The sequence below is a fragment of the Antechinus flavipes genome, chromosome 3 (genome assembly GCF_016432865.1).
Source record: "Antechinus flavipes isolate AdamAnt ecotype Samford, QLD, Australia chromosome 3, AdamAnt_v2, whole genome shotgun sequence".
In the NCBI taxonomy this organism is placed as follows: Eukaryota; Metazoa; Chordata; class Mammalia; order Dasyuromorphia; family Dasyuridae; genus Antechinus; species Antechinus flavipes.
In genome coordinates this window covers 610,284,215-610,297,397 of record NC_067400.1, presented here as the reverse complement: position 1 = coordinate 610,297,397, position 13,183 = coordinate 610,284,215, and the positions used below count along the sequence as shown (strand labels likewise).

The 13,183-nt window shown below is 45.4% G+C and overlaps 1 protein-coding gene across 2 annotated transcripts in view; it reads right to left on the bottom strand.

The window, feature by feature from the left end:
• INTS11 (integrator complex subunit 11) overlaps nt 1–13,183 on the bottom strand; it is a 28,979-nt gene that overhangs the window by 6,795 nt on the left and 9,001 nt on the right. For both annotated transcript variants that reach the window (XM_051988844.1, XM_051988845.1), the window contains exons 3-5: nt 2,899–2,996; nt 1,919–1,992; nt 686–914 (exon numbers count right to left, since the gene is read on the bottom strand). In XM_051988844.1, coding sequence (XP_051844804.1) covers nt 686–914; nt 1,919–1,992; nt 2,899–2,996 — 401 coding nt within the window. The remainder of the gene's footprint in view (nt 1–685; nt 915–1,918; nt 1,993–2,898; nt 2,997–13,183) is intronic.

Below are 13,183 nucleotides of genomic sequence, written 5' to 3'. Positions count from 1 at the left end.
CACGTGTATAATCAGAAAAAAAAGCAATTTAAAAAGAGGAAAAAGAGAAAAATTAAAGGGAGTTATTTGTGAAGCCCAAAGACACATTTTACAACAGGAAAAAAGCCTCTGGAGGCTATGGGGGCTGCCTTGGAGCACTATGCCCTAGGGGCCAGAACCAAAAACAACTGGCAGTAGATGGTAAGATCAGATTGAGGATTGAAATGGTAAAAACTTCCTAGCAATGGGAGATGTTAGCCTCCTGCCAATGAAAAGCAAAGGGCTGCCCTGAGTGGGACACTCTAAAGTGCACGGCCCTTGGCAGCGGGGTCACATTTGGTTTGGTCTGAGAGGAGGAAGGGTGGGGTGGACACTTGACCACTGAGGTCAGTCCTCCTATGCTACCTCCATTCTGGGGAACTAAGACCTCAAAGAACATTAAAACATGATTCAGCTGCCACAGAAGCACAGAAGCCTCATTCTGTGACCTGAGGCAAGACGGGGCAGTAAGGGCTGGCTTTTGCGGGTGCTCTTGTAGCTCATGGCTGCAGCCGGCTCTCCCTCAGCTGCTCTCAGAGAGCTGCTCATTATTCTAGCTCTGGAGTACCTAAGCCAAGGCAGCTGCAGTGGCCTGCGTTCTGGAGCCCGTCCCAGTCAGCCCGGCCCAGCCAGCCCGGCCCCTGCTCTTCCCGGCCTTCCCCCTGACCTGCACAGTCTGGTGCAGGTGGACAGCCACAACTTTCTTCATGCAGTCCTTGATCATCTGGGAAGTGAAGAAGTTGGTCTCCCCCTTCTTGTCCACGGTGATCTTCCGGTAGTCCTCCAGCAGAATGGGGCAGATGGCCTTGGTGGGGTGGGTCATGTAGATGGGGCCGTCATAGCCCACCATCTCACTGAAGTACGGCAAGGCCCCGCAGTGATCCAAGTGGAAGTGGCTGGGGGTCAAGAATGAAGAGCACAGAGAGTGAGAACCCAGGAGAGTGGGATCTGTACAAAGAGCTGCCGAGAGGAGGTCAGAAACCCACCTACTCTAATTATGCAAATGAACACCAGAGCCCGGGGTCACCCTGGGCTGGAGACAAGGGATGACCCGGGACTACCTCCTTAAAATGTCTGGAACTCTGCCCCTGACAAGCGGTAAAGCACAAGGGGCATTCACTGCGTGGCCTGTAAACGCTCTCGTGCTGTTTGGTTTAAGTCTTTGGGAAGTACACACTGCGGGTGGTTTGAGGACTTGTTTATCTGCTGCGTTAGAACATGATTTATCAAGAAAGAACTCTAAAAGAGAGGATGATGGCCGGAGTGGGGGTGCCTAGGTGCCGGCTGGGGGGCCCAGCGGCCAGGCACCTTCCATCACCCCAAGAGCACGACACCCCGCGACCGTGAGAACGGCCCCTCACAGACAACAGCGCTGTGGGAGGAGTTTGAGGAGTGGTCTGGCCATCAAGTGGTTCCTCTCCTGGCTAATGACAACTCACATTTTTGTGTCAAGTGAAGACTCCAATCTGGAGAAGGAAGGGACCTCGGAGCCACTCCCCTGACCTCTTCTTTTACAGAGGAGGAAACTGAGGCAGGGACAAGTCACCTGCCTTGCCCGGGAGCACAGATCTGGAATCCACCCCACTGCCTTGAAGATTTACACAGTAGAGGCAGAAAGAGTCTCAGGATGAGGGAAGCCCGACCTCTGACATAGACCAGTGTGAGACACGGGCCCAAAACTACGGCCGGAGCCCCAGACCCCTTTCCCCAGCTATAAAGCAGACGTGTGCTCGCCCCCCAGGTCGGCGTGCCCACGTTAGCCACCTAGCCCAGGTGACAGGGAGCAGGGCCCAACTGTCCAGTGCGCATGGTCAGAGCCCAGACAGGACGAGCCCCCCAGGGCCTGGTTCTCCCACCCCAGTATATTCTCTCCCTTCGCAAGATCCACTGAGGCTCCTACCTGATAATGACGCAGTCCAGGAAGTCAGTCAACCTTCCATTCTGGGTAATGTAAGAAAAGTCTGGAAAGCGTCTCTAAGGAAAAGCGAGACCAAGAGAGGCCGTTATTCAGGAGGGCCACAGTGCCCAGGAGGGAGAGCCAGACCAGGCTCGAGCCGCGGCGTCAGACAGCGGAGCCGGCCCACGGAGCGCTCTTAAGTTTGCCTCATTTATTTTTCAAAGCCGTGAAGTGCTCAGAAGTGAAGGGTGGAAATGCTGCCAACTTTGGGCTCTGGGCTGACCTTGCAAACCAGTCATTATGCCTGAAGGTTTGCGGTTATTTAAAAAAAAAAGCCAGGTTCAAACCCCCAGAACATTCCTTGTTTAATGCAGAGGGGCGGCTTCTACTGATGGGAAAAGTTCCAAGTGCAGGGCGCTGGGCAGGAAGAGCCCCATCCCAACTAAAATTGGTGAGGGCATTAAGCCCATGGCTAGGAAGGAGCCCATGTTGGGAGCCCATGCAGAGCCAGACCCCAAATTCCCTGACCAAGGGTCCACTCTCTAGTATTTAGACCTTCTAAGCAGCTCCCAAGCAAATGTGCTCAGAGTGCCTCCCATCCAGCTGCCTGGCCTGGCCTGGCCTGGCCTGCCACGAGAGCCCAGCCTTCCCCTGTGCCAGGCCAGGCTTCCTGGGAGGAAAAACAATGGTGGGACTGCAAGGAAGCTCCCCACACAGCCCCGGGGCCTGACTTGGACGGGGAAGCCGGGTGGCTCTGAGGCCAGGGGCCTCGGTCCTAACAGCTATTAAAAGGCAGAGCAAGGTTCACTCTGGTTACCCAAGGCCACAGAGACGGCTCACACAAAAGAAGAGGATGGGGGAGGCAGCTTTACTTACTCCTCAGATTTGGGGATTTCTCTGCACCCGTTTCAAGCATCCCCCCTTCCCAATAACCCCCGGTCCCCGTGCCGAGGCCCATGCTCCAGGGCTTCTGGGGAACTTACATCATCATTGTAGCCCATGTGCATCCCACAGTCCAACATGACGTTCTTGCCTGCGATGGAGACAAGGATGCAGCTGCGGCCCACGTCCTGACCAGCCCCTGCAACCAAAGAAAAGCCACGATCCAAATCTATGTGGTTGCTAAGCACTGTCTTCCCCCAAACCATCCATGAATGCCCCCTTCCTCAGCCTCCCTCCCCCTCTCTCCTCCCGCTCGGTGTGTCCCATTCCAGGTCTCTCTACGCTTACAAAATTCACCTCTTCTGGGAAGAGATGCTCATTCTACCCTCCCAAATCAGCCTTTGCTCCGGTTTCTCCGAGTACAGAGCACTTGCTCACTTTTAAAATGCAATGGCTTTACAGTTTTGCTGAACTAGTTTCTCTATGTGTGTGTGACACACACACACACACACACACACACACACACACACACACACACACACACACAAACTTTGCTTAAAGAGGGCTCCCTAGGTAAGTCTGAGGGGAAAGAAAATGTATAAAAATATTAATTTTTTTTAATTCAATTGCCCTTTTTTTCCCCAAAGATTCTAGCTGTGCGTGCGTGCGTGTGTGTGTGTGTGTGTGTGTGTGTGTGTGTCTGCACATTCACGAGCACACTGGGAGGATCGGTCACAAGCTGCCCAAAGGGCAGTGAGTGGAAAGCTTTGTACCTCTAGGCTGCCAAAAGCCCTTTAACAGCAGTGACTGGCAGAGGAGAAAGCTCATCAAAGCTCTCCTCGGTTCTGCCCGAGCACAGAGGGGCCCTGATTTGGTGGAGAGAAGGCTTGTGCCCAACAGGTTACTGCTCCATCCAAAAAGCAGCCCAATGCTTCTCAGGGCTTCCAAAGGTAAAAGCTGCGTTTGCTGGGCACCCCAGAATAACACTTCCCAAAGCCACAGAAGAACTCAAGCCCGGAGCCTAGGACCCCGAGGGGAAGCCTGCCCACCCCACATTACATCAGGCCAGACTTTGCTTCACTGGGTCCCCCCAGCATCCCCGTAGGGAGTGGGGTGGTCTCCTCAGGTTGTGGGGAAGCCGGGCACTGGTCACTAAGGGCCCCTAACTGAGACGTGCCAGAATTCAAACATGTCCGGCTCTGAGAGCCCATCCACGTGTCCCCTGCCATGGGACTCATCTGTCCCGGTCCTCCCGCAAATCCTCCCCAACGAGTTTTCTGCCAGGCCTCCTGGCAAGTGGGTGCTCGTGGATCGTGTGGGTTATAAGCTGGCATCCCCTTGCTCCCTCTCTCCCCGCTGGCCTGCCAGCTCTCCTAGTCATGCGCTACACTCACGCCCAGCGTTGGGGCGCCCACCCCTTCCATTCTTTCATAGCAAGCCCTGTGGCCGGGCAGCATCTGCTCTCTGCTAGGACTCCTACCTTCACTCTACCTCAGCCCACCCAGGATGGCCGCAGACCGGATCCCCTTCAACACCCACAAGCTTCCTACCTGCACAATCTACAAACTGACCCCGTTTCTGACCACAAACTCCTCCCCTCCTCCCCGCTTTCCCAGGCTGTCACTGTCATGGCCCCGCTCAGGCTCACGGCCCATTCGGGCTCTGCTTCTCCTCCCTTTAGATACTGGGTCCTACCACCCCATCACCAGATATCCTCTTCCAGAGCCCTCCTCCCCTCCTGATCACAAATTTCCTTTCACTTTTCCCAAACCTATTCTCTCTGTTCCCAATCTTCTTCTCGAGCTACTCCTACCTCCTCCCTCTCCCTCGGCAGAGGTCTGAGTCCAGCTGTCCCAAGTCTGTTCCTTCCCAAGTTAATCCACCTCCGGTGCCACACGGTCTCTTCCTTTGCTCCATCTCAGAAAGTGAAGTGTCCCTTGTCACTGCCAAAGCCACTGGGAGGATCGGTCACAAGCTGCCCAAAGGGCAGTGAGTGGAAAGCTTTGTACCTCTAGGCTGCCAAAAGCCCTTTAACAGCAGTGACTGACAGAGGAGATCTCTGTCAACTCCCAACTCTCTGTCAATCTCCCAACTCTCCTCTAGCAGGCTGCCCCTTTAAATATCCCATCTCTCTCCCCAATTTTCTTTCTTTTTAAAAATCTTTTTTTAAATTTTATTTCTTATATCACCATTGTCTCATGTAACCTTCCCTCTGTTCCCTGAGAGCCATCCCATATGACAAATATTTTTGTAGAGGGGAAAAAAAAGCACAACAGATCAACAAATAGAAAAAGTCCAAAAACACGTGCAAAGTGTGATCTCCCACCTCCATGAAAGAGCAGTGTCAGTGGTGACTTCTCATTGTTCCTGGTTCAAGTCCTACTTGAACCTTATAATTTTGTACTTTCGTTTTTGATTTTTTGGCGTCATTGTTCTTCCCATTTATATTGTTTTTATTACTGTGTAACTTGGCTCTGAATCAGTTCATAGACCTTTCCACACTTCTCTGTATTCATCCTCACACACATCCCTTCTTAACATTACAGTCATATTCCATTACATTCATATACTACAATTTATTTAGTCATTACCCAATTGATGAGCATCTACTTTGTTTACAAATCTTAACTGTCTCAAACATGTTTTGGAATATATGGGGACTTTATTCTTAATGGGAGTAAATGGACATTTTAGTCACTTTATTTGCAGAGTTCCAAAATGTTTTCCAAAATGGTTGTTATCACTGCATAGTTCAACCAACAATGTATTAGTAACTACTGTAATTTTTTTTTTTTTTTTTTACCAATTTCCGAGGAGTGCAGTAAAACCATGGTTGTTTTATTTGCATTTCTCTTATTATCAGTGATTTAAAACACTTTCTTCATGTGGTTGTGAATACTTTACAATTATTTGCTCAAATCCTCTTACCATTAATCTACTGGAGAATGACTATTAATCTTTTAATCTATCTCTTTATCTACACACACACACACACAGTGTGTGTGTGTGTGTGTGTGTGTGTGTGTGTGTGTGTGTGTCTGCTTATATCTCGGACACCAAACCCTTATAGAGAAATTTGAAACAAACTTGTTTTTCCCCTCATTCTACCACTTTCCCTTTATCTTACATGAACCAATGTGGTTTGTTGCAGAAGCTTTTCAGGTTCGAGTGATCAAAGTTATCTATTTTATCTTTTGTAACTGCCTGTATCTCCTGTTTGGTTAAGAATATATCTCTAAGGATTACAAGAACTGGTAGTAAGTGAGTTGAAACAAGATTATATGATGATCAACTCTGATGGACTTGGCTCTTAACAATAAGGTGATTCGCCCTCTATTTTTGCCCACCTGCATTTTTTATTTCCTTCACAGGCTAATTGAACAATATTTCAAAGTCCAATTCTTTTTGTACAGCAAAATAACAGTATGGACATGTACACTTATATTGTATTTAATTTATACTTTAACATATTTAACATGTATTGATCAATCTGCCATCTGGGGGAAGGGGTGGGGGGAAGGAGGAGGGAAGGAGAGGAAAAGTTGGAACAGAAGGTTTTGCAAAGGGTCAATGCTGAAAAATTACCCATGCATATATCTTGTAAATAAAAAGCTATAATTAAAAAAAAACCCAATAAGGTGATTTGGGCCAATTCAAATAGACTTGTGATGGAAAGAGAGTGATGCATCCAGAGAGAGGACTGTGGGGACTAAGAGTTCCCACACTCACAACATAGTATTTTCACCTTTTCTTGTTTTTTTTCCTGGTTTTTTTTTTTCACTTTTTTCCCCTTTGATCTAATTTTTCTTGTGCAACATGATAAATGTGGAAATATGTTTAGAAGAACTACACATGTTTAACTACCTATATATCGGTTGTCTAGGAAGGGGGAGAAGGGAGAAAAATTTGGAAGGAAAGGTTTTGATCAACTGTGATGGACTTGGCTCTTTTCAACAATGAGATGATTCAAGTTAATTCCAATAGACTTTTGATGGAAAGTGTCATTCACATCCAGAGAGAGAACTATGAAGACTGAATATAAATCAAAGCATAATATTTTTACCTTTTGTTGTTTGCTTGGTTTTTTTTCCCCTTTCTCATGTTTTTTCCACATTTGATCTGATTTGTGTGTGTGTGTGTGTGTGCGCATAGCACAATGAATATGGAAATACATTTAGAAGAACTGCATATGTTTAACCTATATCAAATTGCTTGCTGTCTTGGGGAGGGGGAGAAAAGGCAGAAAAATTTGGAACACAAGATATTTTGTGAAGGTGAATGTTGAAAACTATCTTTGTATGTATTTGGAAAAATAAAATACTATTTAAAAAAAAAGAATTTATCTCTTACCCTTAGTTGTGAGTTATATGAAATGTTTATATATATAATACATATCACATATACTATATATAATAAAAATATTTTTACAGTGTGATCTTTAATGTAGAGGTATGTTTCCATTTAGAATTGTAGATATACAATGTAAGGCATTGGTCTAAGCCTAATTTCTCCCAGATTACTTTCCAACAGTTTTTATCAAATAGGGAGTTCTTCCCCAGTGGAAACTTATGTTTTTCACTTTATCAAACACTGAGTAGCTGAGTTCTATTTTTCTCAATCTTCTTTTGTCTAGCGTGTTTTATTGTGTTTTATTGATCCATCTCTGTGTTCTTTAACCAATACCAGATGATTTTGATACCTGTTACTTTTTAATACAGTTTGAGATCTGAAGGTACTATTCCTCTTTTAGCCTTCCCTCTTTTCATCAGTTGTCTAGATATTCTAGATCTTTTGTTTTTTTAAATGAATTGTATTATTTTATCAAGCTACATAAAGTATTTCCTTGCTAATTTAACTGGTATAATATTAAAAGTTTAAATTAATTTTGGTATTATTATCATTTAAATTATACTGACACAGCCTAGCCAATGAGTATTGAATATTCCACCAGTTACTTAGGCTTTATTTCTTTAAGAAACATTTTGTAACTGAATCTGTGTTTTGTGTGCTTTGAGAAGTTGATTCCCAGATATTTTATGCATCCAGTAGTAATATGGAATGGGGTTTCCTATCTCTATTCTTGCTTTTTGTTGTGTTATTATATAGAAATACTGATCTTTAAAGATTTATTCTGTAGCCTGCAACTTTGTTGATATTACTGTCTCAGTATTGTTACTGATTCCCTGGGGTTTTCCAAGTAAACCATTCTATCATTAGCAATCAGCAGGCATAGTTTTACCTATTTGTTTCTTTTTTTTTTTTTTTTTTTTTTGGCTTTTTTATTTTTCCTTTATCTTATTACTATTGCTAGCATTTTCAGAACCCTCAAACAACAGGAGGGAGACTGCGCACCTTTACTTCACCCTCATATTTATTGTAAAAGGTTCTAGTCTATCCTCATTGCATATGAAGCTTGTTTTTGGTTTTAGATAAGATACCTTTTATGATATTTTTTAAAAGTCCCTCAATTTATGGGGTTTTTAAACATAAAAGTATTGTAGTTTATCAAAAGCATTTCCTGAATCTATTAAAATGACCATGTGGTTTGAGATATTTTGGTTTTTAATGAAATTAAGTTGATCGTTTTCCAGATGTTGAACTATCATTGCATCCTTGTAAAAGAATTATAATAAATGTTATCTTGAATAATTGCTGTAGTCTATTTGATAGGATTTTGCTTAAAATCTCTGACTCAATGTTTTTTTAAGGATATTGGCCTATCATTTTCTTTCTGTGTTTTATCTTTCCCTGGTTTAGGCATTAGGACTATATTTGTCTCAAAAAGATTCTGATAGGGTTCTTTCTTTTTCAATTCAGTTTGATAAAATTCTCCTGAGAATCTATCAGGTACAAGAGTGTGGAGGTTTTAATTCCTTTTCTGAGATTGGATTATTAAAAATCTCTATCTGATCTTCTGATAGTTTGGATAGTTTATATTTTTAAAGGTTTTCTTTTATTTCTCTTATGTCCTTCGTTGTGGTGTAAAGATATTTTGGTCCTATCATATTCAGGAGATCTATTATCCTTAGGTTCTCTATGCATCCTGTCTTCATTTATGTATCTATGCATCCTGTCTTCAAGATCTGTACATTTTGTTTGAAGCAGCCCTTTTTGTAGAGACAAGGAACTGGAAACTGAGTGGATGTCTATCAGCTGGGGAACAACTGAATAAATTATGGTATATGAATGTAATAGAATATAACTGTTCTATAAGAAATGACAAGCAGGCTAATTTCAGAAAGGCCTGGAGAAACTTGCATGAACTGATGCTACATGAAGTGAGTAGAACCAAGAGAACACTGTTACACAGCAACAACAAACTTATATGACAATCAACTGTGAGGGACTTGGTTCTTTGCAACAATGAAGTGATTCAGGCCAATTCCAATAGACTTGTGATGGAGAGAGCCATCTACACCCAGAGAGAAGATGAAGGGACTGAATGTAGATCATAACAAAGTTTTTTCATCTTTTTTATTGTTGTTTGCTTGCTTTGGGGGGGTTCCTCATTTCTTTTCCTTTTTGATCTGATTTTTCTTGTGTAGCAAGATAAATGTGTAAATATGTATAGAAGAATTGTATATGTTTAACATATACTGGATTACTTGTTTAGGGAAGGGGATTGGGGAAGGGAGGAAGAAAAATTTGGAACACAAAGTTTTGCAAGGGTGAATCCTGAAAACTAGCTTTGCATGTATATTGAAAATAAAAAGGTATTTTTTTTAAATTTTTGTTTGCACCTTAAGCACATTTTCTTTAATGTTTTGGGGTTTTGCTTCTCTTCTTCTCTCCTTCATTTTTGAATATTTGCATTACCAATCTACTGTTCTGTCCTTTATTCTTTGGTAAGGCTTGCCATTACAGAGTCAAATTTTTCCTATTCTGCTCATTATTTCTGCTCTGAGATAAATACATTCTCCTCTCATAATCCTCATTTCTCTTTTAAACAATTCAGGAGTTGTGAGCTGTAGTTCCATGTTCTCAAAACATGGGTCCACTGTCTGGTCAAGTACTGCATTTTGCAGTATTTATTCAGAGATCCCTAAAATTGTATACTAGACCTGAAGCTCTATTTCCTTCTGTTGCTGCTGTTGGTCCTGCTGATTTATCTGTTTTTATTCAAGGCCTTTGAAGTTTCTTCTTCCTGAGATCTCTAGTATGTTGAGTCTTCCCCCCTCACCACTTACTTTTCTGATCACTCACTTTTTATTCCTTCCCTTCTGGTTTGGGTTTCTCTGGGGGATGGATTTCAAAGCATAGCAACATCCTTCCAGACTGGGCAATTCACAGTTTGCCAGTCTAGGTCTCTGGCCCACTAACTTTTGAGTGGTCAGAAATAGCCCCAGTTGGAAGCTGTGTTTTTCCCCTTAGGCCTGGCGGAGTCCTGCACAGCCCTCCACGTGCATGGCAATCCTGTCCCACTCTTTTTGTTCCCAGATCTACGGTCCAACACCGGCAGTTCAGAGATTTTGAGCACTAGTGCTTCTGGGCTGCACTCCCAACAGGCTTTAGTTCCTAAAGATCTCTGGCCAAGTTGACTGTCAAGGCCTGAGCAAACTTCCCCAGCTTGGAGCTAGGGTCTTTGTGGCACTGGAACGAGGGAAGGCTGGGATACAGGAGCAAGTTCTGATGTCAGCCTGGCTGCTGTCCTTGGATCTCCTAGTGCCCCTCCCTGACTCAGGGGCAGGGGAACACCAGTTGTTGCTCTTTTTTGAGAGGTGGGGGATGGGGGAGGAGGGCAAGAGTAGGCAGCTCTCCTTTTATTTGATTCATGGTCTGGGTGTCCCAGACCGTGGAAACAATTGAGGATGCTTTATCTTTGGCACATAATTTTTGTTTCAGGGAACGCTGAAAGATCATGGGGGTCAGAGAAAATGTCTTATGTCTGCCATCTTGTTGATCATGTGACCCCTCTCGCCTTCATTTTCAACTTCTCCTTTCCACCCTGAGTTTCCTCCCTGCTGACCTCAAACATGGTCACCTCCCCCATCATTCAGTTTGCTCCTACTTCCTCTCTGAGCTTCAGCCCTGTACCACTTCACCTGTCAGAGCCACACTCCTAGAAAAGGCCCGGTGGGATCACTGACCACCTCCACTTCCCACCTTGCCTTCCTTCTTAGCTCTTGCCATCTAGCTTCAGTCCCAGCACCCAAATAAACCAGTCCTTCCAAGGTCACCAACGACCTCTTCACTGCCAGTTCAACGACCTCCTCTTCTTCCTCCTCCTCCTCCTCCTCCTCGTACCAAAGGCTCTCCCCTCTTCCCCGGATCCTTTCTCCTCCCTCCTGACTGGGTCTGTTCAGCTCCCCTCCGGGTTCATCATCTGTATCCAGGTCCATGGGCAAGGGTGAACGCCAAGCCTCTGCCTAGGCCTTCTGCACATGGTCTAGCTCAGTCATCTCCCTGAGTCCAACCATTATCTCTACAGACCCAGGTCTTCCCCTCCTCATAGCTTTTAGGAACAGACTTGAAAGGAACCCCAAAAGTTGCTGAGCCCAACCCCTCCTTTTACAGATGGGGCTTACCTGGGGCTGCCCAGGGAAGCGAAATGACTGGCCCCCAAATATAGAGGAGCAAGCTTCCTTGCCTCTGGAGTCAGAGCTCTTCCCCCTGTACCACACTGCCTCCTCACAAGCTCTAGGCCTGCCTCTCCCTCCAGGACTTCTCCACATCCTGGCATCTCAAATATAACACCTGTGCAATCCTCCCCCACCAAGGTGCCATGTCTTGTTGATGCTGCTCCCCAAGACTTCATCGCAGCTCCTCCCCCAACTCACCTCACAGTCGCCCTAAGTCCAGGCCCGGAACACTTCTCTCCTGGACCACTGCAAGAACCTCCTAACTTGTCTCCTGCTTTCAGGATTTATCCCTCGGTCAGAAACAAAACACCTCTGACCAAGAGGCATTCATACCATTATACCATTACCCCCCTACTCCAGAACCTGCAGTGGCTCCCCATTCCCTCTAGCATATAACGCACATACTCCTACACAAGGCATGCAGAGCCCTCCACAACCAAGTTCTCCCCATCCTTCCAAGACGACTGCATGCTATGTCCAGCCACTGACCGATCCGAGGTTTCCCGTAAATGACATCCAGTCTCCCCCCTCTGTGCCTTTGCACACTTTGTCCCTGTATCTGACCTCCTGTCCTTCCTGACCTTGGTCCCTTGGAACCACTAGCTCCCATTAAGGTTCAGCTAAAGTGCCACCGCGGACCCCCCGGCTGCCGGGGCCTCCCTCCAGACCCCTGCACATTCATTTTGCACATGCCCGGAGCTGGGAGGACTGACCACCCCCGGACACTTTAAGCTTCTCCAGGCCAGAGCCGATCTCACATCTCCATCATCACGTGGCTAGCACATTTAACAAACACAGCCTCTCCTGACAACTGTTCACATTAAAAAGAAAGGCCTTTGCTTCGGAAAGTTGGTGGTGGCCATTAAAAGCAGCCTGCAATTTCCCAAAGGCCAACCGGCCCACTCTCCTCCTGTTCCAACGCAGTCCGTCCCAAGAGTCTGTTCCAGTGTTCAGTGGAACCACCGCCCACGCTTGCTGGGGAACATGAGGCACCTCCAGAGAAGACTCGATGGCCCAATGCAGAAGGAAGCGGGGACAGAGACCGCAGGGGATGCACATTTGTACAAAGATTTTGTTTTGGGGCAAGGGTTGGTGAGGACCTTTTTTTCCCAAGTTTTGAGGTGGGGAAAAGAGAGTTCCTCAAGCATTTTTTAAAAGTAAGGAAAAGGACAGAGGAAGGAAGCACCAACAAGCAGGACAAGCTTCCATGGTCACATGCCGAGCTGTAGATATTGAAAAGGAAAGCAAAGTGCAGATAAGGGACTCCCAGGCCCAAACCTCTTTTTCTGGTCTGCAATGCCCATTTTATTGGATATGTGCAAGGTTCTGAATTTAAAATATTTAGAAAACCAAACCAAAGCCTTGTCTTGTTCAAGATCTACGGCATGAATGCTACTACTGGGCTTATACCCCAAAGAGGTATAAGGGACCTGTATGTGCCAAAATGTTTGTGGCAGCCCTGTTTGTAGTGGCTAGAAACTGGAAAATGAATGGATGCCCCTCAATTGGAGAATGGTTGAGTAAATTGTGGTATATGAATGTTTTGGAATATTATTGTTCTGTAAGAAATGACGAGGGGGATGAATACAGAGAGGCCTGGAGAGACTTATATAAACTGATGCTAAATGAAATGAGCAGAACCAGGAGATCATTATATACCTCAACAATGATACTGTTTGAGGATGTATTCTGATGGAAGTGGATTTCTTTGACAAAGAGAAGATCTAACTCAGTTTCAACTGATCAATGATGGACAGAGAAGCAGCTACACCCAAAGAAAGAACACTGGGAAATGAATGTAAACTGC